Source organism: Alternaria infectoria, assembly GCF_024043175.1.
Source record: "Alternaria infectoria strain BMP 0036 chromosome Unknown scaffold_6, whole genome shotgun sequence".
NCBI lineage: Eukaryota > Fungi > Ascomycota > Dothideomycetes > Pleosporales > Pleosporaceae > Alternaria > Alternaria infectoria.
The window spans coordinates 488,179-514,287 of NW_026250695.1; the positions used below are offsets into that span (position 1 = coordinate 488,179).

The 26,109-nt window shown below is 51.7% G+C and overlaps 10 protein-coding genes across 10 annotated transcripts; 4 read left to right on the top strand and 6 right to left on the bottom strand.

The window, feature by feature from the left end:
• Positions 1 to 549: 549 nt before the first annotated feature.
• Positions 550 to 2,067, bottom strand: VPS4 (Vacuolar protein sorting-associated protein 4; the record flags this gene model as incomplete). The annotated part of the gene is made up of 5 exons (XM_051495850.1): positions 550 to 1,222; positions 1,274 to 1,606; positions 1,657 to 1,828; positions 1,878 to 1,904; positions 1,959 to 2,067. The coding sequence occupies 5 exons, from the start codon at positions 2,065 to 2,067 to the stop codon at positions 550 to 552; spliced, it is 1,314 nt and encodes a 437-aa protein (XP_051353690.1).
• A 401-nt stretch (positions 2,068 to 2,468) lies between these two features.
• J4E92_004461 (uncharacterized protein) lies at positions 2,469 to 3,041 on the top strand (the record flags this gene model as incomplete). The annotated part of the gene is made up of 5 exons (XM_051495851.1): positions 2,469 to 2,529; positions 2,577 to 2,647; positions 2,702 to 2,826; positions 2,873 to 2,933; positions 2,985 to 3,041. The coding sequence occupies 5 exons, from the start codon at positions 2,469 to 2,471 to the stop codon at positions 3,039 to 3,041; spliced, it is 375 nt and encodes a 124-aa protein (XP_051353691.1).
• Positions 3,042 to 4,892: 1,851 nt separating this feature from the next.
• VTS1 (Flap-structured DNA-binding and RNA-binding protein) lies at positions 4,893 to 6,830 on the top strand (the record flags this gene model as incomplete). The annotated part of the gene is made up of 3 exons (XM_051495852.1): positions 4,893 to 5,394; positions 5,444 to 6,726; positions 6,783 to 6,830. The coding sequence occupies 3 exons, from the start codon at positions 4,893 to 4,895 to the stop codon at positions 6,828 to 6,830; spliced, it is 1,833 nt and encodes a 610-aa protein (XP_051353692.1).
• Positions 6,831 to 10,238: 3,408 nt separating this feature from the next.
• On the top strand, positions 10,239 to 11,871 carry J4E92_004463 (uncharacterized protein; the record flags this gene model as incomplete). The annotated part of the gene is made up of 3 exons (XM_051495853.1): positions 10,239 to 10,417; positions 10,515 to 11,592; positions 11,650 to 11,871. The coding sequence occupies 3 exons, from the start codon at positions 10,239 to 10,241 to the stop codon at positions 11,869 to 11,871; spliced, it is 1,479 nt and encodes a 492-aa protein (XP_051353693.1).
• Positions 11,872 to 12,121: 250 nt separating this feature from the next.
• J4E92_004464 (uncharacterized protein) lies at positions 12,122 to 13,040 on the bottom strand (the record flags this gene model as incomplete). The annotated part of the gene is made up of 2 exons (XM_051495854.1): positions 12,122 to 12,911; positions 12,961 to 13,040. 2 exons carry the CDS (start codon positions 13,038 to 13,040, stop codon positions 12,122 to 12,124), a joined length of 870 nt encoding a protein of 289 aa, XP_051353694.1.
• Positions 13,041 to 13,404: 364 nt separating this feature from the next.
• J4E92_004465 (uncharacterized protein) lies at positions 13,405 to 14,361 on the bottom strand (the record flags this gene model as incomplete). The annotated part of the gene is made up of 1 exon (XM_051495855.1): positions 13,405 to 14,361. The coding sequence occupies one exon, from the start codon at positions 14,359 to 14,361 to the stop codon at positions 13,405 to 13,407; it is 957 nt and encodes a 318-aa protein (XP_051353695.1).
• Positions 14,362 to 14,984: 623 nt separating this feature from the next.
• J4E92_004466 (uncharacterized protein) lies at positions 14,985 to 16,103 on the bottom strand (the record flags this gene model as incomplete). The annotated part of the gene is made up of 1 exon (XM_051495856.1): positions 14,985 to 16,103. The coding sequence occupies one exon, from the start codon at positions 16,101 to 16,103 to the stop codon at positions 14,985 to 14,987; it is 1,119 nt and encodes a 372-aa protein (XP_051353696.1).
• Positions 16,104 to 17,000: 897 nt separating this feature from the next.
• On the bottom strand, positions 17,001 to 17,453 carry J4E92_004467 (uncharacterized protein; the record flags this gene model as incomplete). Its single annotated transcript, XM_051495857.1, has 1 exon — positions 17,001 to 17,453. One exon carries the CDS (start codon positions 17,451 to 17,453, stop codon positions 17,001 to 17,003), a length of 453 nt encoding a protein of 150 aa, XP_051353697.1.
• A 1,320-nt stretch (positions 17,454 to 18,773) lies between these two features.
• Positions 18,774 to 19,808, bottom strand: J4E92_004468 (uncharacterized protein; the record flags this gene model as incomplete). Its single annotated transcript, XM_051495858.1, has 3 exons — positions 18,774 to 19,485; positions 19,539 to 19,594; positions 19,638 to 19,808. The coding sequence occupies 3 exons, from the start codon at positions 19,806 to 19,808 to the stop codon at positions 18,774 to 18,776; spliced, it is 939 nt and encodes a 312-aa protein (XP_051353698.1).
• Positions 19,809 to 24,590: 4,782 nt separating this feature from the next.
• Positions 24,591 to 26,071, top strand: J4E92_004469 (uncharacterized protein; the record flags this gene model as incomplete). Its single annotated transcript, XM_051495859.1, has 5 exons — positions 24,591 to 24,838; positions 24,890 to 25,006; positions 25,058 to 25,382; positions 25,434 to 25,795; positions 25,849 to 26,071. 5 exons carry the CDS (start codon positions 24,591 to 24,593, stop codon positions 26,069 to 26,071), a joined length of 1,275 nt encoding a protein of 424 aa, XP_051353699.1.
• Between the last annotated feature and the right edge of the window lie 38 nt (positions 26,072 to 26,109).

The window sequence follows — 26,109 nt, forward strand, 5'->3', positions numbered from 1 at the left end:
TTGTGACATGACATCAGCACGAAGACACGATGAAAGAGCATGACGTGAGGGTCTCTGGGCCTCGTCATTGGTAACAAGGCTGGCGAAGTATAGAGAAGCATCTTTATCACGCCGGAGTGCTTGTTTTGGTTAGGACAGGTTAGGTTAGGCGGTTAGGTCAGGTCCGGTCCGGTTTTACACATATTCCCCCCAAGTTTCCCCTTCGTCCCCTCACCCACTTCGATCGTGCCATGGAATGGACTACGCTGGACCAGTTTAGTGTAGAGAAATGAGCCACCATTATTCAAGAACCTTCACTCTGCAAGCGCCACGAGTCGCAATGACATCTTTACCTCAATCCTGAGAATCTCAAAGCGAGATATGAATGTATATGCAGTATCGCCTTTGTAGCATCATGGAACGAAAAAGCCTCAAATTGCTTATGTATTCGAAGCATCAACGCCGGCCGGTCCATGTACGGCCTGGATTCGCTATGCTAGAAGGGGATATAAACACCAAAAGCGCCTCGAAGATATACAGCACCGCCTCAAACGACAACAAACGGTTCGTCTACGCGCCCTCACTACCAAACTCCTTTGTCCACTCGGCGCTGCGGTCCAAATCCTCTCTACTCACAGTCGGTCTTGAAGCCTTGATCGCCTTGACGAAGTCCTTGACCTTTAGAGGTGGCTCGAGCAACTGATCGCCGTCTAGGTCTGTCCATGACTTCTCCTCTGCTTGTGGATCACCAGGTGAGCACGGCGTCCACTTTGTTTGGCCGTCTACCTCCACGGGCTTGTAGTGTGTTGCTGTCTGAATAAGTCGCACGGGCTGCATGAGCGCGTCTTGTACCGCAATCGAAATATCAGACCCAGAGTATCCCTCACTAAGCTCGGCTAGCTTCTTGTAGTCGGCCTGGCTCAGCTCGCAAGGTGTGTTGCCAACCGCAAGCTCGAACATCCTCATCCTGGAGGGCTGATCTGGCAGACTAATGTGGACTCTCCGCTGGAATCGTCGTCGGATGGCAGAGTCGAGTTGCCATGGGATGTTCGTCGCACCAAGAATGAGTACGCCCTTCGAATCTTTACCGACACCGTCCATCTGCACTAGCAGTTCTGTCTTGATACGTCGTGATGCTTCCGACTCGCCCTCACCTCGAGGTCCGCAGAGCGCGTCGATCTCGTCGATGAAGATAATCGAGGGTTTGTTTTCGCGAGCCATGCCGAAGAGCTGTTTTACGAGTCTAACATCATGTCAGTTGCCGCGTCGCGCCGAAGTGGACTGTTTCACCTACCGTTCTGACTCGCCCATCCACTTGCTGACCAAATCGGAACTGGAGACACTGAAGAATGTGCTATTCGCCTCGGTAGCGACCGCCTTTGCCAGGTAACTCTTACCGGTACCAGGTGGCCCGTAGAGAAGAATACCCTTCCATGGTTGTCGCTTTCCCGTAAACAAGTGAGGAAACTTGATGGGTAATATAACGGCCTCCTTGAGTGCTTCTTTTGCCATCTCCAGACCTGCTACGTCTTCCCATCGAATGTTGGGCTTCTCGGATAGGATGGCGCCAGCGAGCGCACCGCGGAGCTTTTTCGAGTCGGCGTCTTGTTCGCCTTCGTCCTCGTCGCTGTTAGAGGTTAGTTGCGAACTCTCGGCAGGCGTAGACTTGATATGTACCCTCCGCCCTTTCCACTTCCACCTGCTGCTTTGCCGTTTGAGCCCATAGCTGCTGGCTTCTTGCGATTCGAGGCGTCATTTTGGTTCAGGTGTTGTTTGAGCTTCTCGGCGCGCTCCATGTATTCGGCTACCTTGCCGCGGATCATATCCTTGGACTTCTGGTTCTTCTCCCCTACTGAGCGTCAGCATGTTTGCCAATCTACAAAATCCGGCCAACGTACATTTGAGAGCGAGCATGAACAGTTCGACTGCGCATGAAGTTAGCATCCAAATTTACATGGTCTATATCTTGTGGTACTGACGAGCACTGTAGTACAGCTGATACGCCTTCTCATATTCGCCCGCCGTGTCCGTCTCAATCGCCTTTTTGACCGTCTCGATGGCCCGGCCGAGGAAGTCGGCGTTGCTCATTGTGAAGGCCGGAGGTCGGTGGAGGCTTCAGCGAGCGTGATTCCCGGAGCGCGCGTCGGCTGGTGTGTTGGTTGATCGATGTATGGGCGGCGGAGGGCGATCTGAGTGGGGCAATCGCGTGCAGGCTGCCTGTGGTTCGCGGGGCCAGGGCGACTATGTGAGGCAAGGGAAGGATTCGCAGCTTGGATCGACGATGTTCAGACGAGGGTGCGCTCGAGATTGTTTCGCGTGAACGGGCTTTGCGGTCGTACACGAGAGGTGCCCGTCGCTCCAGGTACGGCCAAGGCACCTAGCCCCGCGTTGCTTCTAACCGGATTGAGGGAGTTCAGCATCCCACTCGCGACTTCCGAACGAGACTGCACCAAACTTTGCAGCACGCGTCACTCAGCATCACCAAAGCCATGGCAGACGTGCAAAAGAAGCTGCAGGCGCTGTCTGACAGCTATCAAGGCCTCCAGGCTGGTAAGCCGCGCCCAAAGATGGCCAATCCCTAGCTAATCTCGGAACAGAGCTCGGAACTGCAGTAGAGGCTCGCCAGAAGCTCGAATCGCAACAACAGGAGAACAGTACCGTCAAAAAGGTATGCGGAGATTGCGATTGGTCTCGGATCACATACTGAAAGTGGTCATTCCAGGAATTTGACATCCTCGACGACGATGCAAACATCTATAAACAAATTGGTCCAGTACTGCTGAAGCAGGACAAGACGGAGGCAGTCATGTCGGTCAACGGTCGCCTCGAGTTCATCGACAAACAGATGTGAGTGGGTCAGTTGGCGTGACAAGTCTCTTCTGACTGGATGCAGCAAGGATATCGAGAAACAGATACAGGGTATACAAGACAAGAGTGAGAAGATCAAGGGCGAGGTATGTTTTTCGAACGTGTCTCGTTACGCGGATTGCTAATTCCCAAATCAGATTATACAAATCCAGTCGGCAGCACAGCAATCACAGCAAGCAGCGGCATCATCATGAAACTTTGAGCACGGCAGATGTAAAACAACAAGATACCCAGTTCCACCGAGAAACACTTTCATCTACGTCCAAAATTCTTCTACAGTGAGGCTCTCTTCTGCTCCGTGGTGACTGGCGTGTGGCACTATTGTCGGCCACGCTGCCGCCTATTCTTACACTCAGTAATTTAAGGAGGATGGCATCCAATACCAGAACGTCTGGACAATCTTGACTAGAAGGTATACGAAGGAACTTCCCTGTGCGTGGCTAGACCTCGCTACTAGTGGCAAGAGCGAGAGTAGCCAGCCGCAGCCCAGCCCAGCATTCCAACACTTTGAAACTCTAACCTTACAACACTTCTCAAGGACTATCTTCATCCACCTCATCGCTATTTTCCGACATATCGATCACCCCATTCAAGAGACAACCAGACAGGTGCCCCGAAGTCGACATTGCCTGAAGATGTTCAGTTTGTAGGTTGTTCAGGCACTGTAGCCTTCTTAGCTTTTTCAGATACTGGTAATTCGCGGAAACAAAAGCTGCTTATCATTATTGATAGCGACATGCCTGTAGCCTACAAGGGGGTAGAGGAACTTGACTTTGTGTATCACTCATTATTCCAAAGAACCTATAGTTGGCGAGGATTTGCTAGAGCCGTATGAACTGCAGATTAAACAGATCGATGTCGACCACGTTGTCTATAGTTAGTCGCGCCTCATCTTCACGCAACCAATCGCCGCCATGTTTGTCACTCACCCTCATTCACTTCAGAATGGATCGTTCTTACATTCACATTCACCTGTTCGCGGAGCGTTGGAGCGCTATCAATGCACGTTTGACGACACGTAGCTAACCATTTGAGGTTAGCGCATGCACCTGCGGGCATCAGATGTCGGATCAGGCAACAGTGGGTCGTCTCAGACGCTCCTGCAATGATAGAACACGACCTGGAGAGGCACAACTTTTGTATCCGTGGACCCGAACGACTAGTGTTAGCAGCGGGCAGTGCATGAACACGTCTCGGGAAGAATTCCTTTTGTTTCTCGGAGCGTTTGACGGCGCGGCTCGCCAATAAGAAGCACGGCACCGCAGAAGCTGTTACAGAAACGGTGCGCTTCTGACCGTCTATGCTATCGTGTGGCTAGCACGCTGTCGACGCGTTTGCTCGACTCGAAACGGCCACAGTGCCACAGTCGGTCAACTGGTGGGCGGGCGTGTGGAGGTGTATTATGGGGAGAGGCGAGGGATTCACAGGCAGCTGCAGCCGTGACCGCCCTTGACACAATCGGAGATAGCCATGCAAGCCATCCAAACAGAAGGCTTGTAGTCACGTATGCCGCGACTATCTGTAACAGCTGAGGACCAGGCTAGATCTGGCGAGCCGTTGCTTCAGCCTTGCGCAGGGTTCCGTGATTGGGCGCGCTAACCCAACGCCGCGGGCTTTTCGACGGACTCCTGGCAGCGAACACTCCTCTGGCCGTCTTCACACTCGACCTCCTGTCGCTGAGCTTCCCTTCTTTGTACCTTGATATATTACGCTGTCTCTTCTTATTGCCCGGCCTGTCTGTGCATCGCAGCAGACCGCATCCCTGCACAAGTGTCAGCCTCCCGCGAAACTCATCGAGCTCTCCTTTGAGGCACAGGCAAGTTCGCGCTCCCACGAGCGTCCGACGTTATACTGACTTGAGGCAGCTGGGACTGCAGGAGAAGACTCGTGTGCAAGCATCAATACCTTCCTTCGTGCTCCCGCCCAGTCTACACTGTACGTGTGCCAGCATCCGGTCTGCGAGCACTTGGGCCGGCCGTACTGACAAGTTGCCAGAATTTCACCCTCTACACTTCAACCCGCCGTCGACCACTTTCACCGCCGCCATGTCTGCCAGCCACATCGCCGCCAACAGGAACAGCACCCCCGAGGGTTCCAGCTCGCTCCGTCCCCCGCAAGCCCGAACCTCCCTCGGCGCCAACCACCACCTCCGTGCCTCAGCTGATCTAGGTGGCTTCCCCTCCCCGCTTGCCAACCGTGGCATTCGTCCCGCGTCCGAAATCTACTTCGGGCGCAACAACACGCAGTCGGGCAACCCGGATGAGATGGAGCGCGCTGCTCAGCAGTGGCTCGCCGACATCGATCAATATGAGAACACACTCGAAGAGATGGCGACAGCCACTCTTGACCAGGACTTCAAAGACGAGCTGAGCGCTATTGAGCAGTGGTTCCGCGTCCTTAGTGAGGCCGAGAGAACTGCAGCCCTCTACGCTCTCCTCCAGCAGACGACACAGGTGCAGATTCGCTTCTTCATCCAAGTCTTGCAGCAGATGTCCAAGAACGTGCCCATGTCGGGCGTTCTGTCCCCTGCCAACTTTGGAGAGAAAGGTGAGCTTGACAACACTCACAGGCTACTTTTCATGCTGACGAGCGCTAGATCCCATGACGCAGAAACTGAGCGATGCCATGAGCAAGCTCGGCACTGGCGAAAACCGTCATTCCATGGGCCTCGGCCGTCCGCCGCCATCCCCGGGTGCTGGAAAACGCAACTCGGGCTTGGAGACATCCCAGATCAACCGCATGTTCCCGGACGCCGCGGCTGCCATCGCCAAGCAGAAGGCTGAGTTCACCGATGTTGTCGGTGTTGCGCCGGCGTCCAACCGCAATAGCACCGTTGGAGATCGTACTTCTCTAGCGGCTCCCACCATCTCCGCCCCTGAGGACAGCAAGAGAGAGAACAATGCTCCGCCAGCATCACCCTGGAACGAGGGCGCGAACCGTCCCAAGTCTTCGGGCCAGCAGCAGCACCAGCAGCCACCGATGGGCCAATTCACTCAGCCACCTCCATCCGCCGGTCTTCGATCTCCACGTCTTCCTCTCCAGAACGATAGCAACAATGTCCAGACCACCACTTTGAACGCTCTCGAGGCCAACTCCTCCAACATGCCGCTCCTTTCGCCTTCTTACAACCCAGGTGGAAGCTGGGCTTCCCAGTTGAGCACTCCCATGGTCGCCAATTTCCAACAGTCGAACAACCAGGCCGATATGGTCGCGAACGCTACTGCTATGAAACTGGCCGCGTTGTCTACAGTCAACAACCGCATCCAGCTGGACGATGTACGCAAATTCCGCCGCGCCCGATCTTCTGACAACGGACCCATGTCCCCCGGCATGCCTCAGATGGGCAACGGAAACATCCTGATGACAAACGAGCTTGGCCAAGTATTGACACCACAGCAAGCGGCTGCTCTTCAGGCCCAGCAATTGGCTGCTATGCAAGGCCGCCGATCTCGCCCCAGCTCCCCCGGCTTCGCAATGCAGGGTCAGGGCATGGGTGCCATGGGCAACTTCACATCGCCTCAAGCTAACGGGTTCTTGGCTGCTGACTACGGCGGCGGCATGATGAACAACGGTATGGGCGCTCTCAACCTTGCTCAGTTTGGTCTTGCCGGCGGCAGTAATGAAGGTCATGGCTTCCTCGGCGACAACATTGATCGCGGTCGATCTCCCCGAGGCCGTCGCGGCAGCTCCAAGCCCCCGGAGGATCCTACCGACCCTGGTCTGCTTTCGGACATTCCCAACTGGCTTCGGAGTCTCCGTCTGCACAAGTACACAGACAACCTGAAGGATCTCAAGTGGCAGGAGCTTATCGAGCTCGATGACGAAGGCTTGGAGAAGCGTGGAGTCAATGCTCTTGGTGCACGTAGGAAGATGCTCAAGGTATGCAACGCCATTCTTCTAATGTACGGAACCCGATAACTAACATTGTATTGCAGGTCTTTGAACAGGTCAAAGAGGCTCAAGATCACGGCAAGCTGCGTTAAGCTCGCGGCTTCTTCATTCTGCTTCATCGCCTTCGATTATAGATATACGACCGAAAAGCGACAACCCCAGCTGGTACGGTTTATTGGCCGTCAGGTCTGGAACGCATATGATTACATGTTTTGTGCATTGAGACCAGAGACTTGGATGTTGCTACGTTGGCCTGTCGTATCACGAAGGCTGATTGTGGGTTTATAGTGCGATTATTTCTAGTTTATTGTAGTAGGGTAGAAAGGCTTGCGAATGTACGGGATTAATAGTGACACTATGTGTGTCAGTTGAACTCTTGAATGTGTCGCACCCGAGTGCTTTCTGTTCATGCCTAAACCGTGTTGAGAATTTGTGGTTTTCAACGTAACATCTTAATGAAGAGGGAGCGGCCCCCAATGCTGATGCTCATCCGACTCTTGCCGACTCGGCAGGCGCCCAACTTGACACGCTGTGTAACCAGTCAGATCAGCCCTACGCGTCGTGCTCGTCTTCCACTCACCGGAATGTATGATTATTTTTGGATAATCTTGACTTTGACCTTCCATGGTTGGCGCGCAAGATCTCCTTTGGCGGTGTCCCCAATTACGGCCGTGATCCCATCGCAACCTACGCTCTTCCTCTTGTTTTCCTTCAACCATGGAGCTATCGTCGGATCCGAAACGAATTGAACGAGTAGTGCTGGCCTGTATCCAGTGCCGCAATAGACACGTAAAGTGTGACTCCACACAACCCGCCTGCAACCGATGCAGGCGCGACGGGAAAGAATGCATCTATCAAAAATCTAGAAGAGGAGGTCTCAGCAAAGCTGCACTCGCGGAGCGACGTCTACGACTGCAACAAGAACCCAAAAACTTGACCAGCGGAAAAGTTCAGTTACCAGCGCCATCCCCATCCGACCAGTCTAGCCTGGGATCCTTTGAGAGCGGTTCATCAGGTTCTTCCATACCTTTTCGTGAACGGAACGTTACCCAGCAAAGTCGAATGATTTTCCAAGTCGACAATGAACGACTCATCGATTTGTACTTCGAATATTTCTGGTCTTCATGGCCAGTTGTACTGCCTCTCCACTATCTGCAAGCCAGGCGCCTGCACGGGAACCATGGAATGACCACACTAATATCCGTCTTGGAATGGATCGGATCAATCTACGCCCCTTGGACTCCATCGAAACCCTACCACATGACAGCATTAGAAGCTGTCACGTCGCCCGACCTGGCGCATACACCATTCAATGTTCAAGCGCTGCTGCTATTTGCTCTCGCTGAGTTCCACAGCATTTCCAGAGCCGAGGCTCGTAAGCATCTGGATAAAGCTATCACAATTGCATTGGAATTGCGTATGAACGAAAGAGACTTTGCTCGAGCGTATGGGGAAGGTGGCGGTGTACTGGAAGAGTGTTGGAGGCGAACGTTTTACGTACTCTATATTGTGGATCAAAACTTCGCCCTTGTCACCAACACGCCCTTCTACACACTACTTCTCACATCGAACAACGTTGATTTGCCATGCGATGATGAATACTTTGAGTCAGGGGTATGTCGAGATGCTGCCCAGATAGAGGTGAGAGCTGACATGAGCAGAACATCCCGCCTGTGATGACGTGGGCGGAGTACCAGACCCGTGAGTTCGCAGAAATTGAGATTGTTTATTCCTCAATCGTATATCTTTACGACATCGGAATGGTCATCGCTGGCAGTAAGTACAGACCACAGGTGGACGTACCCAATGAAAGCCGTTATCTACTTCGTATGATGCCTAACAGTTCCAGCCATGAAGTCTTTTATCGACACTGCTATATTTAGCGAAACGATGACCGAGAACTGCGACATGAAAATGGCGATTTGGTCGGCGATGCTGCCGGCTTGTAAGAAAGACCCGCTTCGACCAGATGGTCAAGTAGATGAGGTGATGTATGCCACACCGTCAGCCGGACGAAAACATGATCGCTAACGATACGTACAACAGGTACATGGCACATATGTGTGCTGCAATGTAATTCGTTCCTTCATGCACTGCTACTGTTACGCTAACAAAGACAGAGTCATCTCAACACTGCATAGGCCCTTCTCGTCACTACCTCACCTTCCTGAAGAGATGACCACGCAGTCTTTTCTGCCTCCTTCTCCCTTTACGCTGACACCAAAGACTGGGCGAAACACACATACCGCACGTGTGCTCAAGGCGACCGAAATGCATACCAAACTCCTCGCAATACCATGCGCTCTCGAAAAGCACAATGTTTTTATTATGTGCCTAACCGCGCAACTCGCGGCAGCACAAGTGTCTGTATGTACCTATCTATTGGATGGGCACGCGCTGTCGATAGCGCGGGATCGTGTGCGTCTCAGCATCGGCTTTCTGAACACAATGGGAACTATATGGCCACTTGGAATGAAAATGGCGAAGGAGGTTCGTGCGATCGCACGGTCAAATCTTGCCGGTACCTGCGTCCAGCATACCGTGAGCGTGGATATGGAACCTGCAGTGGCTGAGATCGACTTTCCGCGCGACGACTTGGGGTGGCCTGTTGATCCCTCAGCGCAGATCGACATATACTCTGGCATCGTACTGCCTATCGATTGGGATACGACGCCCTTTAGTTATCCGTCGCTGACATCGTCTGAGTTGGTATGAGGGCGTCTGTCTGCTTGAGAATGGCAATCCCCACTCAAATGGTATCAATTAGTGATTAGCTCGTGTTGTGGAACGCGTTCAGGATCAGCGCTGATCTGCACAACAAAGTGTGATGTGATGCAATCGCGTCTCCAAGTCCTGTTGGAGCAATTGTTTGGTCAGACAGGACTAATCGCATTGCCTAAGCGATGCATGACAGCGGACTAACGCGACGAACATGCCAAACCACACCGGATGCCTGTCCCCACCACTTCCCTCAAAAGGGCACGCGAGCACCCCCATCCTTTGTCTGATATCTCCCCCAACCTTGGAACATTGGCAGGCAATAGGCCACAGCAACGCGTGTGGTTCGTTATCAGTTGCCCAGCAGTCGTATCTGTGTTACCGGCAGGGTAGTCGTCAACGTCATACCACAAACCGTTAGCTCCGTGCTCCATTGGCTCCAGCCCCCCGCCATGGATCTGCCCGCGGGCGACATGTTCAGAGTGGGCCCCCTTGCAGACTCGTCCGATGTCGAAGCCGTAGGCCGTCGACGAATTTAAAGCATGAGCATTTCCCTTCCGTGGCAAAGTCGTGGAGATTCTACGTGATGACGGATCAGAATTTCGGCCGGATGCATTAAGAACGCGACGCTCGCTGCTCTTTTCTTCACCATCCCTTCCTGACGCATTTGCCGCAATCTTGCGGTTTTAACGCGACAGCCGATTTTCCTCACGTGGAGTCATCGATCATCATTGTTGCTTAATTCTCCGAGCCACTATTAGGCGAGGACGCCTCACGACACCATGAGCGACATCGAGAAACAGTACGATCCGGCTGTGCCTGCTGCCGCGAAGGAGAGCGATGAGATTGGGCGGCAGCTAGAGGGCATCGACCCGGTTTTGGAAGCAAAGGTTGTGCGCAAGCTGGATCTCTTCGTCATTCCGGTAGTTATGCTGTTGTATTTGCTCAGTTTCCTGGACAGGTGAGTTGAAGCTTTTTGCTTGATGCAGTCTTTCCTGGCCTGGTGCGGTCTGGAGTCTGCAGCAGCTTGTACCAGAACCCTGCTTACGCGATCGCAGAGTCAACATCGGTAATGCGCGTCTCTATGGCCTGCAGGAAGACCTCAACATGGGAGATTCTCAGTTTCAGACAGCGGTCTCGATTCTGTTTGTCACCTATATCCTGTCCGAAGTACCATCAAATTTGGTGCTCAAGAAACTTACGCCCTCGCGATGGATAGCTTTTATCACTGTCGCATGGGGTATCATCGCGACCTTGACCGGTATCGTGCAGAGCTACGGTGGTCTAATTGCATGCCGTCTTCTTCTTGGCGCCGTGGAAGGAGGGCTGTTCCCCGGAATGGCCATTTACTTGACATTCTTCTACACCAAGCGCGAACTTGCTCTACGCATCGGATACCTCTTCGTCTCTGCTGCCCTGGCGGGAGCCTGTGGCGGACTACTCGCGTACGCTATTGGACATATGGATGGTACGGCTGGCCTGCGCGGATGGCGCTGGATCATGATCATCGAAGGTATTCCCACCTTCGTCCTGGGTATCGCGACCTGGTTCATCCTGCCGGACACCCCGGAAACTGCCTACTTCTTCACCGCTGAAGAGAAGGCTTTCGCCGCCGCTCGCCTCAAGCGCCAGACAGGGTACACCAAGAAAGCAGCGGAATTTCACTGGGAGGATGTAAGGAAGTGCGTCAAGGACTGGAAAGTCTGGGTATTCTGCTTTGCGCAGTTCGGAAGCGATACCATGCTTTACGGCTACTCTACCTTCCTGCCGACGATTATCAGGTCAATCAACACTACCGCCAGCAGCGCGATGGTGCAGGTCCTTACGATTCCGTGTTATGCACTAGGTGCAATTACCTACTTGGTCGTAGCGCGTTTCTCCGATAAACAGCAAAAGCGCGGGTTTTACAGCATCTTGCTCGGTGTGGTGAGTATCGTCGGATACGCCATGTTGATCAGCGATGCCAGCTCTGGCGTTCATTACGCTGGCTGCTTCCTTGTCGCAATGGGCTTGTATGTCTGTGTTGGTCTGCCATTAGCTTGGCTACCTACAAACCTGCCACGATATGGAAAGAGGACTACTGCGACAGGGCTGCAGTTAAGCATCGGTAACTGTGCGGGTATTATGAGTGCTTTTGTAAGTCTATTCATAATTACTTGGCTCCATGTGGAAACGCTGCTAACGGATCGCTAGATCTATCCCACGGCTGATCGCCCCCGCTTCGTCAAGGGTCATGGTATCACTATGGCTATGGTGGCTTTTGCTTGTATATGCTACGCTGTCATGTGGTTCCATCTTGGGCGCATCAACTCGAGACGTGAGAAGGGTGAGGAAGAGCATCTCATTGAAGGAATGAGTGATGAGGATGTTGCAGAGATGGGCGATGACAGCCCGAGATTCAGATATACGATCTAAAGCAATATGGCACCGAAGTTATGAGCAGATGCTAGCCGTCAGCGATAATACTCTTCATTGATTGTCAGTTATATGCCCTTACTCTAACCTGCAATATGCGTGCAAAGTAGCCGACAAAAGCTTTAAGCTGCATCAATCTACAAGAGTCATCCCCCCATGTGCAGTAATCTACCATCTCAGTGAATTCTGAAGAGGCTCGCACGATTCTTCCCTTCACAGATCTCAGCAGTATGCGCTGACACACTCCACGCTACTCTTTGGCAACGTCTCCGCTGTTGCTGGTGTCCTTGGCCGTTTTCTTGTTCTCTTTTATGTTGTAGGTCTCTGGATGGTTCAGCCAAGGAGGCTGAACCTGTTCTGCATCCTCACTTGGGCCAGGACGCAGTTCAAGCATAGCCTTAAGTAGATCGTTCGTGAATTCGGTCCCCAGACTCGTGTTCATGTCATCAGCCGCCCACTCAGAGTCGCCGTGCCACACCCAGAAGTCGACCAGCAATTTACGAAGAGGCGAGTGCTTTGTCGTGCGCTTATAGGCCTTCTTGATAGTCTGGTCGCCGGGATAACTGTCTTCTTGCTCTACGCACTCGATCAAACACTGCAGTACTGCGTTCTGAAATGTGGGGTCCATGAGCCTTTCTCCAAGAACGTACGACTGAATCATCGAATGCTGATTCACACTTTCCCGCTTGCGATCTCCCGTGTCCGAGTCACTGAGCGGCTTGGTCTTGACGGCAATCTTTCCACTGTACAACCATTGCACATACAAATGGAAGGTATCAGGGCACTCGTCGGAAAGATCTATAGGGCGCGGTGTTGGACCAGACCACTCTGGCTTCGTCGCGTTTTGGAAGAAAGCGGACGTCTTGCAGAGAACGCTTTTGTGGATATGGAAGATGCGTTGTTTGGAAATGTGTGAGTCGGTATCGCTGTCGTCCCATTCGTTGCTGTGCTCGGGCTTGTCGCAATTTTCGCCTGCTACGTTCGGTTCGACAGGGTCGTCGCCACCCCCAACCTTGACCATGAGTATCTCGCTACCTACACTATACCGCATTAGAATTGCTCCAACAACCATTTGTATGTTAAACCTACTCAATGAGATCACGAGAATTAGCACTGCCCTGAGGCAGAAGCTTTCGGCGCTTCGCTGGTTGCTCGTTTGGGGGCGCCATGGTTGACGAGCCTAGCTTCTGGTAGTCGATTGAAGGCGTAACAAATTCGAGGTGTTGGGTTCTACGGTAAGTGACAACTTAAGGTGAGAGCGCACCGGCGCTAATCAGGTTCTGGGATTAGCGTTGCGCATTTGTACGTAGTGAAGGGCTGCGTTGTAGCTGCTCCTTGGGCAAGCGATTACGGCCGGATCGGGACCAGGGTACTCATGGTGATCCATCCGTGCACTGGATGGAAACAAGTCTGTGTGTACTGTTGCGCAGTTCTGCCCGTAGGCTACAAGATGTGAGGCGATGGTGATATTTAAGTATCGGATACTGATATGAATCTAGTAGCAGTCCGCCACCGGTGTATGTCGATATCTCGCTATGCAGTAACGCTCTTCTTGCCATCGGCAATTTTAAGGTAGTACGCTCCTTGGGCTTGAGGATCAGTCCATGGCCTCATGTGCCTATTTTTGCCAAACCATCCAGGATGTGTCCGCTTCGCCAGCAAAGCAGCCAGCAACTCCTGGGTGAATTCTTTGCCCGTATCTTCAATGATATCAGAAACGTCCCAAGTCTCATCCGCTGTCCAAACCCACCAATCCAAAAGCAGCTTTCGCATCGGATCATCGGCCATAGTGCCTTTGTACGCTTTCTGAATCGCGTACGCATTTCCATCCTCGAAGCGGAGTCCCATAATTATGCAGTCTATGAAGACCTTCATGACAGCATTCTGGTAAGTTGGATCCATGATCCTACCCCCGAAGAGGTACTGGTCCATGAGGTCGTCCAAAGGGTGATATGAACCGTCTAAGTCATTCTGCTGAGGATCTGGGTTGTAGGATATCGCGATTCTGCCACTGTATAACCATTGTACATAACATTCAAAATCTGCTCCATTCTCCGTGGTAAGATCGATAGGTTTTCGAGGTTGGCCCCGCCATACTTGCTTTGTAGCGGCCTGGAAGAATGCGGACGTTGCACACAAAACATTTTTGTGCACGTCGAACATCCATTCGTTCTCGCTGACTTCCATAGCACCCGTTGGGTCAACCTTGCTCGTGGCATTGTCTGCTTTATCGGTCTTGGGGGTTTTGCAGAAGAAATCATCTATTTTGCTCTGACGTGGATCAACCTTTGCGGGAAGCTTAAAGTAGTCGTAAGTCTCGCGTCCAAACCTCACTTGAACGATATCGCTAGTTAGACTATTCACAGTCAGTAGGTTCTCATGAGCACAAGCGTCAAGGAGCTCGTACTCTGGTAGTTTGCTCAGGGTAAACGCGGTCTTTGGTAGCTTCAGACGTTTAGCATCATTTAATTGTTTTCCGTGAGTAGCCATCTTGCCAAGTAGAGATTCGAGAAGGCGCCAAATGATGATACCGACATGGAGGGGACGATTCTGATGTTGCGATATGTTGCGGTGAGAGTGCTGCAGACAAACGATTCCCACTCTAACCTGTATCGGCTAGACCATCCCGCGGTTTGACGCGTCCGCGACGCGTGAGATGAACCCTTCTCCAACCGACTGCAACGTTTTTCATCTGTTGTATCACTACGTACGCTTGTTGAAACCAAATAGAAGAGGTTGTCAAGAATTATGATCAATATTAGCCATTACACTGCTAGATCGATTGGGAAACGCTCGTTTCAACCATCACGGCTCAAACGGCATACCCTATGCACTGCAACAATCTGGTTTCCTCGGCGGAACCAAGATGGGGAGTTTATCTCAGGATGAACGGCCGTTCGGGAGTCATGCGTCAAGATCATATTGCCAAGGTTGCGCGAAAAGCTGAGAGATATAGAAAACAAGACAAGCTCGCGGCTTTGACACACGCCCATGCGGCTGATAAACATATGGTCAATCTACCAATTGAATCACCAATATTTCGTCTTGGCATCGACAACTGGACCATGTGTAATTGGCACAAGTTTAGAAGGAGGACATACAGTATTCCTCTTCTACGCAGCACCCTTCTGAAACCACTTCAATCCCGCCACTTCCCAATACGCCTCCACGAAAGCTTGGGGATTATCGCGTACATACTCATTGCAAGTAGCAACACCGGTCTTTTTGGCACAAGACTTATCCCACTCGGCGCCAGCCCATTCGCCGCAAAAGGCGGTGTTAAAGATTATCTGAAGATCTTTGAAGCGCTCAGAGAAGTCGCAGCCAGCACCACCGAAGTGCGCCATAGGAGTGCCCCAGGTTGATGGATCAGGAGCCGTGGTGTTCGAAGAGAAGTTATCCGTGAAGCCCGGGGAGTCGCGGGGGAAGAACCAAACTGAGATGCTGGTGGCGGCCCATTCAATGGCATAGACACCACCCTGCGCTTTGTTGAAATCGGTACCATAAGATGCGAGAGGCGCGGCACCAGTATTGTCGGAACTACCGCTACCGCCGCCACTTTGGATACCAGGCATGGTGTCAGGAGCGTGGATAGAGCATCCGACGTTCTTCTCTTGGCCAGGAGCGGCGACGTCGCAGTCGTCGGTACTCATAAGACCAGTAAATGGCGCATTGTTATCACCACCTACAGCACCAAATCCTCCTCCAGCCGCAGTCGAGTTATCAACAACACAGCCCTTGGTTGTGTGTAAAGTAACAGAGTTGCTTTCGTAGTCGTTAACACCCTCGAGGATATCGACTTCCCCGCCGTTCGGCCATTGCACTGAAGACGATAAAAGCCAAAAGGCTGGCCAAGTACCGCATTCCGACGAAGGCATATGACGAATATCTGCGATAAGTAGTCCATGATTCCAGCTTTTCTTGCTCTCAAGGCGAACAGAAGCGCGGCCAGTGGGGTCCTTGATCGTATAGTCCACACCCATGAACACGGACTTTGTGTCCTCAAGGTAGCCTATTAGGCCCTGTTTGGTCGCATCTTCCTGATTCTGATAATTGACAAAGCCCTTGGTTGGGTCGGTTTCGTTGAAGAAGTCAAAGGCGGAAAAGAAGTTCTTGTAACCAAGATCGTCTGTTAGAGTGTACTGCCTGCTGTCATTAGCATGATCTCCGTGCGCGTCTCCTAGGATGGCGAGAGTCGCCAGGGTCGTAGTAAACGATAATTTCGTGCGCATATTTGTACCTGTGTTTGTTCGGCAAAGGTTTGTGGTAACGATGAAAAGTTTGTGAGAGAGGAAATGATTTTGTTCTATAGGTCAATTGTATTGACCACAACACAGTGATGCGACATTGTGAGAGGGTTGGCGTAATCCAGGAAGGACTGGTTATACCAAGTCGGAAGGTGGAAGGCGCGCCAGCACAATGCCATGCTGTTGCTGTTGAGTTCACGGCTGCACAATAACCTAGCACTTATCTAAACTCTTGATGCGTCTTTATTGCGCTGTAAACTAACAATAGCACGGTGTTGCGAAAGTGAATGTGCCACGTGAACGACGGTTGGCGTGGTGTTGGGAGAGCGTTCCATAGTACAAGGTAAGAGAATTGCATTTTGTTGGGTTTACCATCTTCACTCTGACACCACTCAAATACAGAGAGAATCATTAGCAATACCATCGTCATCCTCTAAGTGTCACAAAAGATAAGAGATGGAAGTCATAGAAGAAGTGGAAACGGAGTAGGCCGGTCATCGATTTAGTTCATTTTGTGTGTGATATCCCAACAATATATAGCGAGACTAGTCTCTTCCGGATTTCATCATTTGCTTGCTTTCTCGTTTCGGAGTCCTGCTTGAGTAGGTGTGATGTGAGCTTTGGAAGTCGTGAATGCGTCCGCTCTGCGCTGTCGCAGTAGCATCGGAGGAAGTGGATGGAATGTATTGAGCCAAGGCATCGCACTAGAGATCACCAACAACCGATCTTGATGGCACACTCAGCGACGCTCTTGTGTAATGTAGTCGTCGAATAGGCTTGGCATGTTCTCGGCAATTGTGGTGTTATCACCATATGCGAGTCTATGAGAAGATGAAATTAGTACATCATATTCAGGGCCTTGTCTGGTGCTTAGGGTTGCTCTTACATAATCTTCGCAGTTTCGTCCTCAACATCTGTAAGCTTGTATGTTGTGCCGTCTCCCAGAGTCATAAGGTCTGGCTTCCAGATGCAGTCTTCACTGTTGAAAACAGTGTCTTCCGACCTCTTCTTGCTGGCAAAGCTGTATCCAGCACCTGTGTACAACAAGTTGTTGACGGCTGCGCCATGGCAGACCGTGCGTGCGCCGTTCGAGTTCCAGGCGTGAACTAGCGTTTTGCAGTTTCCGTCTTTGTGGGATCGAGTCTGCAGGTTCCAGTTTGTGGGAATAGCGTTGAACGACCAAGCGTAGGATATCCCGCCACCAGCATAGCACTGGTTGGTTTTGGCGTTCACATATACCCTCTCGGTACCTTTGCAGTGTGACTCGCCGTGCGACTTGATGTCGACAGCTGCCACTGCAGCAGCGAAAGCGAGGATGGTGTTGAGATATTGCATATTGAAAAAGCGAGGAGAGCAATGATGTTGTAGGGCTTGATTAAGCTGAAGTTTGTGGACGAGAGAATGGTGATGCGAAGAGGGTGCCTACAGCTCACCCTTTTGTACCTGTCTTTTCCACGCCTCGACATCCATGGATATGCGAGATGGGGCGCATGCGTGCTCTGTCACTCGGTGTACCCGATGTAGGATTCGAAGCTCTACATGGCGGTAAGAAAGCGGTTTGGCTCCATGCGATACAAGCAAAATAATTTACAACACGAGCTTGAGGCGAGAGGACGTCGTTCCTTCGTGCCTGGGCTACGGCGCACACGGAAGGTGAGCGAAGCAAACGTAGTTCGCTTAGGGCCGGGAGCTTTGATGCTTGAACTCTCGCGGAAGCCTTCTGCGAAAGCGGAAGGCGCTCATTGGGCACGGCCTTGTCAGATCCACAAGCAGACCCACCGTTATGAAGTCTAGTTGAAGACCGCGTCGGGCGTAACTTTATACTTGTCGCCAGCGCTTGCCAACGCAACCCAAGAGAGTAACGATGTTTTACTCGGCTTTGCATACCCACTGCTGGATAAAATTAGGGATTTGATTGATCCTAACGTATGACCTTGGCTTGTTGAGTATCCGGGCGCAAAGGGCATTGCCAGCCAGCGTGGTCGACCTTCCCATGGTGTACACCAGCCCGGCACGATCCAGGAGTAGCTTTCGAACGCGCAACAGACATATGAAAGCACTTGAAGGCGCAGCAAGGCGTATGTGGAGACCATCGCTTAGATTCGGCGGACGCGCGAGTTGTTCTAGCAGACATGACCGGGACGACGGCCATATAACCTTGTGATGCAGCGAAGCGGACCAAGACCCTCTTACCGGTGATCAGGCCAACCGGCTGCCGAAGATTAAAGGACTTGTGTGCGAGAGCCACGAGAAAGATTGGTCGGAAAGGCTTGACGCAGACCGCGGAGGCGATGCAAAGCGGCTAGATGACGCCAGAGCCGAAGGAATAGAGGGCCACGTATTGCAGTCGATGTTGGCATTGTGGGACGATTTTCAGAAGACAGTGACTACAAAAGCGCTTTGATTAGTGATGTTGCCGTGTCGTAGATCAGCGCGGATAGCGGTTGCTCGAGCCCCTTGCCATGCTTGCTAGAAGAGTAAGAGTCTGAGGTGTCTGAGGTCATGAAATGGACGCTTGACAGTTTTGGGAATTGGTCATAGTGAAAGTCATGCCACCGAAAGGTGACAAATATTGTAAATAACTATACTGAATTAGTTAGCTATGTCTGTCGATACGTAAGGGATACCCACAAGTCCCCTTCGCCCACCGTCAGGTTATACCGCTAAACTCTCCCCTCCATCCTTTTTACTCTTCGGTACGATTTTCAGACTGAAGTCCACGTGTGGCACTCCTTGGTGTATGCTACTCGTGCTCACGATATCAATATCGCCGCAGACGTACTTCTCCACGTTGTACTCTGTAAGCCCACCGCTCACTTCAACGAGGAATTGCTTCCTGTCTCCAGTACCCCGTCCCCACTTATCCTTCAGATCTTTAGCAGCAACTTGGACACCTTCTGGGGTGAAGTTGTCTAACATGACGATGTCAGCACCAGCGGCAATCGCCTCGTCTGCTTCATCAAACGATTGGCATTCAACTTCGACTTTGATTGCAAAGCCGCCTGCTGCTTTGGCGGCTCTCACTGCATTGGTGATGCTTCCTGCGGCCACGATGTGGTTGTCTTTTAGCATCGTCATTGCACTAAGATCAACTCGATGCGCGTCCACGCCTCCAACCAGCATGCCGTACTTCTCTACAAGTCGAAAACCTGGTGTAGTCTTCCTGGTACCAGCAAGAATGTTTGGGTAACCAGCTCCTCGTAAAAGAGTAAGTAGGCGATTTGACTTGGTCGCGATGCCGGAGCAGCGGGCGAGGGTGTTGAGAGCCACGCGCTCGCCGAGAAGGAGGTGACGGACTGGGCCGCGCACAGTAGCGCAGTGGGTGATGGGTTGGAATGAAGCACCTTCTTTGAGGTGCCACTCCACGCTAGTAGTTGTCAATATTGAGCTTGATCATGTAATCTGGTGAGATGAACGCACGTGCAACCTAGTTGTCGGAACACTTCATCGAAGAACGGGACGCCTGCTACTATGCCCTGTCAATGTTAGTCGGCACTTACAGTAGTCGAAAACACTCACTTCACTCTTTCCGAGCAGCTTCGCTTCCGAAAGCTCCTCGCCCACTACGAAACCACCATAATCGAAACTTGGTGTGTCCTCTTCAAGCCATTCCGAGACTAATCGCTTGTATGTTTGTGGTAGGAGGTGGGCTACAGCGCCATGAGCAGGGGCACCTTCGACTTTGGCCATGTTGGTTATCAAGTAAGACGCGTCGTGATTTGAGTGGAATGTGATCTGGGGTGTGAAGTCTCGAAGTCAAGCGTTTGTGGAGGTGGCGTGGTGAGTTGATCGGAATCTCCGTCGGAACTTATCGATTATAGCCGGCAACACCCGCGCATCGGAACGCGGCTGGGAAACCAACCTTTGGAGCTTGCGAGGCTTCCTACACAACCCGCAGGTCGTCTACACTGATGTCGCTCACGACACGTCTGAAGACATGGAGCAGACATGTCATATATTCACATGCTCCCCCGACCATTTTCATTCAACCGCGTCTTCGGGTCAGCTGTTCTGAACGCGTCCAACAGCTTCCTCTCCGCCCCGTCTCTTCGCATCGACACCGTTCGCAACACTTCGTCGAAGACTATGTCACGCATAGCGCCCTCCTCGCACAAATATCGCATACGGAAGTCGCTCCATCATCTCGCGCAGAGACCGATCTCTAGTCCATGCCTCGGGTGCCGACAACCCATCGCGAATTAGCGGCCGCGATCTCGTCGAGCCCTTTGAACAACGAATAGTCACTAGTCGAGACGGTCGGTCGCAGCAACTATAACTATAAAGGGTAGCAATGCGGAAGCTCCATGGCCAGCGTGGACAAGGATAACACGAAAAGAGGGACGCTGTCTATGGAGCCTTCGCCGGATACGGGTGATGCCGTGTGCAATCTATAAGGCGACGGGGCTAGACATTCTTCTCACAGCCTGGTATTGGGATTCTCCAGATATCTTCCAAGGGAGCGGTAGGTGGCGTAAATTTGACTGACAGGTACAGTGATGTCTGCCATATAGGGTGCTGTGATGCTTGGAATGAGCTGAAGAGACCATGGAGAACTGCAAGCTGGGCTTATGTGACTACAATTTGGACAATAGGCTACTTCCATGAACGTAAAAGCGCTTCACCAGGTCATCACGTTTGCATGCATCGGACGCAACGCGAGATTTGAGTACGTCGTATTTCAGCGATGCTACGACTTCCATAATAAACCTGTGAGCGTAGATCACCGCATAGAGGGCTACCTCATCGCATGCGTATCTAGTCTGATTCCAATCCAGAACCCGACATATGTGTTTTCTTGCTCTCTGGCTTGTTCATGACGGTTCGATGATAGTGAAGTTAAATATTGAGAACTCCTGGTCTTCTGAACCTCCTATCATCGCTCACTGTCGCCACTATGGGCACCACTCTCCTCGCCTTTTACTATCGATGTTACTTCCGCACCGTTCATGATATCGCCGAGTCGGACGTTCTTTCGAGATGTCCGTTGGACGCAGCGCTTGCACTTTTCGTCGATTGTGATGCTCTTCGCCTCGTTGATTGTGCACTCGATGCCAGAGTGCTCGTGAGTGGTCGTGGACTTTAGGTGTCCGCAGTAGAAGTAAACGCGATATGTTGTGCACATCCTGGGCTAGCGTGATAAATGAGAGCAGACAAGTAGATTGGGTGTTTGGCGATGACGGGATGCAGGTAGTGGACGGCGTTTTCTGGGGAAACAGAAATCGTGTGCCGAATGTAATGATTTTGTAATTAGTTGCCTTTGTGAAGCATTTACCAATGTGACCCGTTTTGCCCAATGTGACGATTTGGCTCACATGGCAAGGTTGAAGCTGTTGAAGACTCTCTGAGTGACACGTCGTTGATCATTCCAAGGTCGTAGCGTAGATGCTCAAAACCTATACGAGAGTCGTGTCTATCACCCATATCTTAATCGCAGAGTGAGATCGCCGGATACCGCTACCTTAAAATCATATTGTCCGTTATGTGTACCATTCTCGTAATTACGTACGACTGTGGCCACGAGAGCAAGATTAACCTCCCCTGTGGGGAGAGGAGTTGTAAGAAGACTGCAGACCATACTAGGACAAGGCAGTACGAATGCAGACCCTGTGTAACGGAACTCATAAATCGCCTCCGTCGCGAACGTAACGAAGAGAAACAGAAGGCTCGAGATGCTGGGACCGTGGCTGCTAAGATGCTTCAGCAACGGAAAGCTGAGCGTGAACAGGACTTAAAGGTAGCAGCAGCAGACATCTGTGTTCACGTCGATCTCGAGACAACATTCGCCTGCGGGTATCTAGATCTAACGACATGGTCTTGTGCCACTGCCAAAACCGCAGAAGCTGCCAATCACCGATCTGTTTGGAGAAAGCTCGAGAAAGACAGGGACAAAAACTGCGGAGAATGTCTAGAGCAAGAAGAAGCTAATCGCGATGAAGCGTTCGCGCGATTAACTAGATCTCACGCTGCTGAAACAGATACAGTGCATGAGTTGAGGGAACGGATGGACGCGCTGGAAGAAGAGAGAGATGAGCTTGCAGATAACCTGGATTTGGTTGAGAATGAGGTTAAAGCAACCCTGGAAGAGCTACTGTCAGATGGTCAGCGCCATAGCGAAGAAGTAGATGCTCAACTTGACATCTTGGCGGTAGAGCAAGCTGAGTTCGTCCGACAAATGGACGACCAGAATATGGCATTGGAAATCGCAATTTTGGAGCTTCGAGAAGAGTTGCAAACAGCTCTCTCTGATAATGGTGCGCAGAACTCTCGACGTGTATTCTATCAACTTGAAGCTGATCTTTCTGGAGTTTAAGTTGCTGAAGACGATGTCCAAGAGTGGTCACATGATCGAATAGCCGAAACCGAGGATGATCGCGGGAACAAACCCGCCCTTAAGACGACTGCCGCGTTCGATCACCTACCGAAGGGAAAGCCGGAGAAGCCACCCAAGCCGCCAAAGCCCACGCATCTATAGTATCATCAGCTTCCAAGGTGGATCTGGATGACGCGCCGGTAAGACCTAATGAGATTAGAGACGTGATGAAGGAGTTGGTGGAGACGAAGGCGAGACGCCAAAGGTAGCGTTGCCGAGAAGGGACATCCGTTCCCGTGTGCGACTGTGGAGGTTCATGTATTTGTGAGGGGAAGTGGCCCTTGACGCGATGATTTGTGGAGTCGTGGGTCGTTGACACGGCGCCTCGAGAAGTTGAAGCTCTGAGGACGAGGCTCTGGAGATGATCGGCGCTTTGAATACTGCAATTGCGAATCCTTGTCAAATTGAAATTGTTTGATCTTCTGTAGGTCAGTATGTATTTATGGAAGTCGCAATGTTGTGAAGCTCAGTATCTCAGCCACGTGGCGCGGCAGCTTGGCAAGAGCGTCCTGTTCCCCGACGCCGGCGCCCGTCCTACTTCGCAGCACTGACAGCCATCTTCGGCCACCGAGTCGCGTCTTTCGACTTCCCAAAGCTTTTGCATTCTGCGTCTGTGCGAGCCATAAACCTGCAGCCACTATACGGCTAGACCGAGCGGAACAGTCCAGCTACGAGACCCGCCCACTTTGATGGACCCTATCACACACTCTACTCGCTGAGAAGCTTAGGAGCTCTACTTGCGAGTACGCGTCGGTGGATTTCTTGCATTTTGTTGCTCGGAAAGGCACAAAGAAACCCAGAAAATCCACCGGACGACAAAGGATTCCGGCTAAATTGCGGGGATGTTATTGTTTGCATGAGCAGCAAAGGTACATCATGATCTGTGAAGGCTGCCAGTTGCATCACTTTAGACCTCGGCGGCAAGGATACCCAGTTGTCTGGAATACTGTAGACCGTATGCAATCCTGCCGCGCTGATATGCAGCAGTCAATCACCCACATTGTTGGTGCGGCAGCAAAACTCGTCCACGGTGGATAAATCTTCTGTCACACATTACGCCCGTAATCTGACCGCAATCATCCGCCCTACCCCAGTTCAATCTATGAGGAGAAGAACTCCATAACTACAGTTTGTTAACACCATCAGGAAGCACTGAGAAGATGAACAGAACTGCCGAAGCGCATCGCGAGCTGCTAGCAACACGAAAGTTCTCGTCCCGCTTCGCCAAGCGTGGCGTTTCAAAATGACCACAATGAAAGCATCCGCCCGTCACCCTCGCGGGCTCCACGAGTCAACCCATGTCAGCCAAGAGAACGGCCCCGCAACACGCCAACCAAGGAGGAGGCCGTTGATAATTATGCGGCGTTATGTAGGGTTCTGTGTCGACTCGGTAAAATTTCCGCACCGACTTCGCTCCCTGTTCAATCAAGCCGCCAGCTGGAACGGGACAAGAGCGCGCGGTGGAGCGGACATCAAGCTAAACATGGTGCCGTATTGCCATCCTCTGAAGGCTGCGAAGTAACTGCCGATTCCCTCTTCCTGGCTTTCGACTTGCGACCCAAGACACAGACGTGCGACGAGTAAGCTTGTTCGGATACCGGGACGCATCGTACGTTCTTATATGGGCTGTGCTCTTCCCCAGATTCCTTTCCCCAGACTTTCGGAACTTGTGGGGCCACGACACAACGAAGAGATTTCGCTTCGCATCCTTTAGATCTCGAATTCGGTATCCTACTTGGACAAGATGGCACAAATCGGGATGGTATCGACGGGGACACACCCAAACCACCCAACCCCTGCTGAGCTGGAGAAGGGAGACAATGTGCTTTGTACGTTGTTTACTAATCTTGTCGCGAACATGTGCTGACGGATTTGCTAGTTGAGGAGGCCAATGGAAGCGACCGATCTACAGACGGCGAGTTTACCTGGACAGCTGAGGAAGAGAAGAAGGTTCGACGTAAACTGGACCGCGTGATTGTGCCACTCACGACCTTTCTTTACCTGCTCTGTTTCCTCGATCGGTACGTATCATTTCACTCTGCGCAAAACTGTTCGCTAACCACCTTGAAAGTGTTAATGTTGGAAACGCGCGTATCCAGGGTATGGGAGAGGAATTGGGTCTCAACACAGGTGTCCGTTTCAACTGGGTTACCTCGATCTTCTACATTGTCTACATGTTCGTCGAAGTACCGAGCAACATCCTTCTCAAGAGACTTGGCCCGAAATACTACTTGCCACTTCTCGTCTGTGGCTTTGGTTTCGTCTCACTATGCAGCGCCTTTGTGAGCAGCTTCGCAGGGCTGTTGGTTGCAAGGGCCTTCTTAGGTGTGTTTGAAGGTGGTGTGATGCCGTAAGTACCTTCTATCGTTGTTTGGAGTGCATACTAACCATCAGTCTGTAGGGGATTGGCATTTTTCATCACATGTTTCTACAAGCGCAACGAACTTTTGTTCCGCATTGGTATCTACGTATCCGCGGCCTCAATGGCTGGAGCTTTTGGTGGACTTCTCGCTACTGCGTAGGTCCTGTCACATTCTTGACATTACATGAAAGACTAACTACAGTATAGTCTCGCTCGTATTCCACCATGGGGAGCTTCGACTATGATTCTCCATACCTGGCGTAACATTTTCTTCTTTGAGGGACTTTTTACCGTCATTGTCGGCCTTGCTGCTCCCTTTCTTATGCCTCGTAGCCCAGAAGAATGCTGGTTCTTGAACGAGCGCGAACGAATGATTGCCACACAGAGACTGGTGCTGAAAGGAGGAGCTGATGAGAACGAAAAGACTGAAGTACACCACGTCAAGCGGGCCGTGATGAACATCACAAACTACTTCTGTGCCTTTGGTTTCTTCTTCATCAACATCACTGTACAGGGTATCTCACTGTTCATGGTAAGCCGATATCCTCCCCATAACTTATGGTTTACTAACATACATTACTAGCCCACTATCCTCAGGGATCTCGGATGGACGGCCACCAAGGCACAACTCTACTCAGTACCACCCTATGTATGTGCTTGCTTGATCGCTATCGCAATAGCTTTCGCATCAGACAAGACGAACCGCCGTGGTGTCTACCTCGCTGTCTTTACGCTCCCCGCTATTGCGGGCTTCTCGATCATGCGATGGGCGACCGACCCTAACGTCCGATATGGCGGTATCTTCTTGATCACCATTGGTGCATTTCCCGGAGGTCCTGGTTTCCTTGCGTGGGCGGCGAACAATGCGGCCGGCCCTGCTATCCGCTCCGTCTCGACTGCTTACGTTGTCACACTGGGTACCGCTGGAGGTATTCTCGCGACTTGGTACGTCAAATCATCTGGAGAGTTGAATCAGATCCTAGGCTAATATATTACAGGACCTACACAAGTGCTGACGCGCCACGATACCCAATCGGCCACACTATCAACTTGGTTGGTCAGTGTTGCGTCTGTATTCTCGCCATATTCGGTATCTGCTACTGTAAGTGGGAGAACAAGCAGCGTGATATGGGCAGGCGAGACCACCGCTTGGTCGGCAAGACCGCTGCTCAGATCAAGGATCTCGGATACAGACACCCTGAGTTCCGCTACATGCACTAGATGTGTGTGTTTACGATTCAATACGACCTCAACACTTC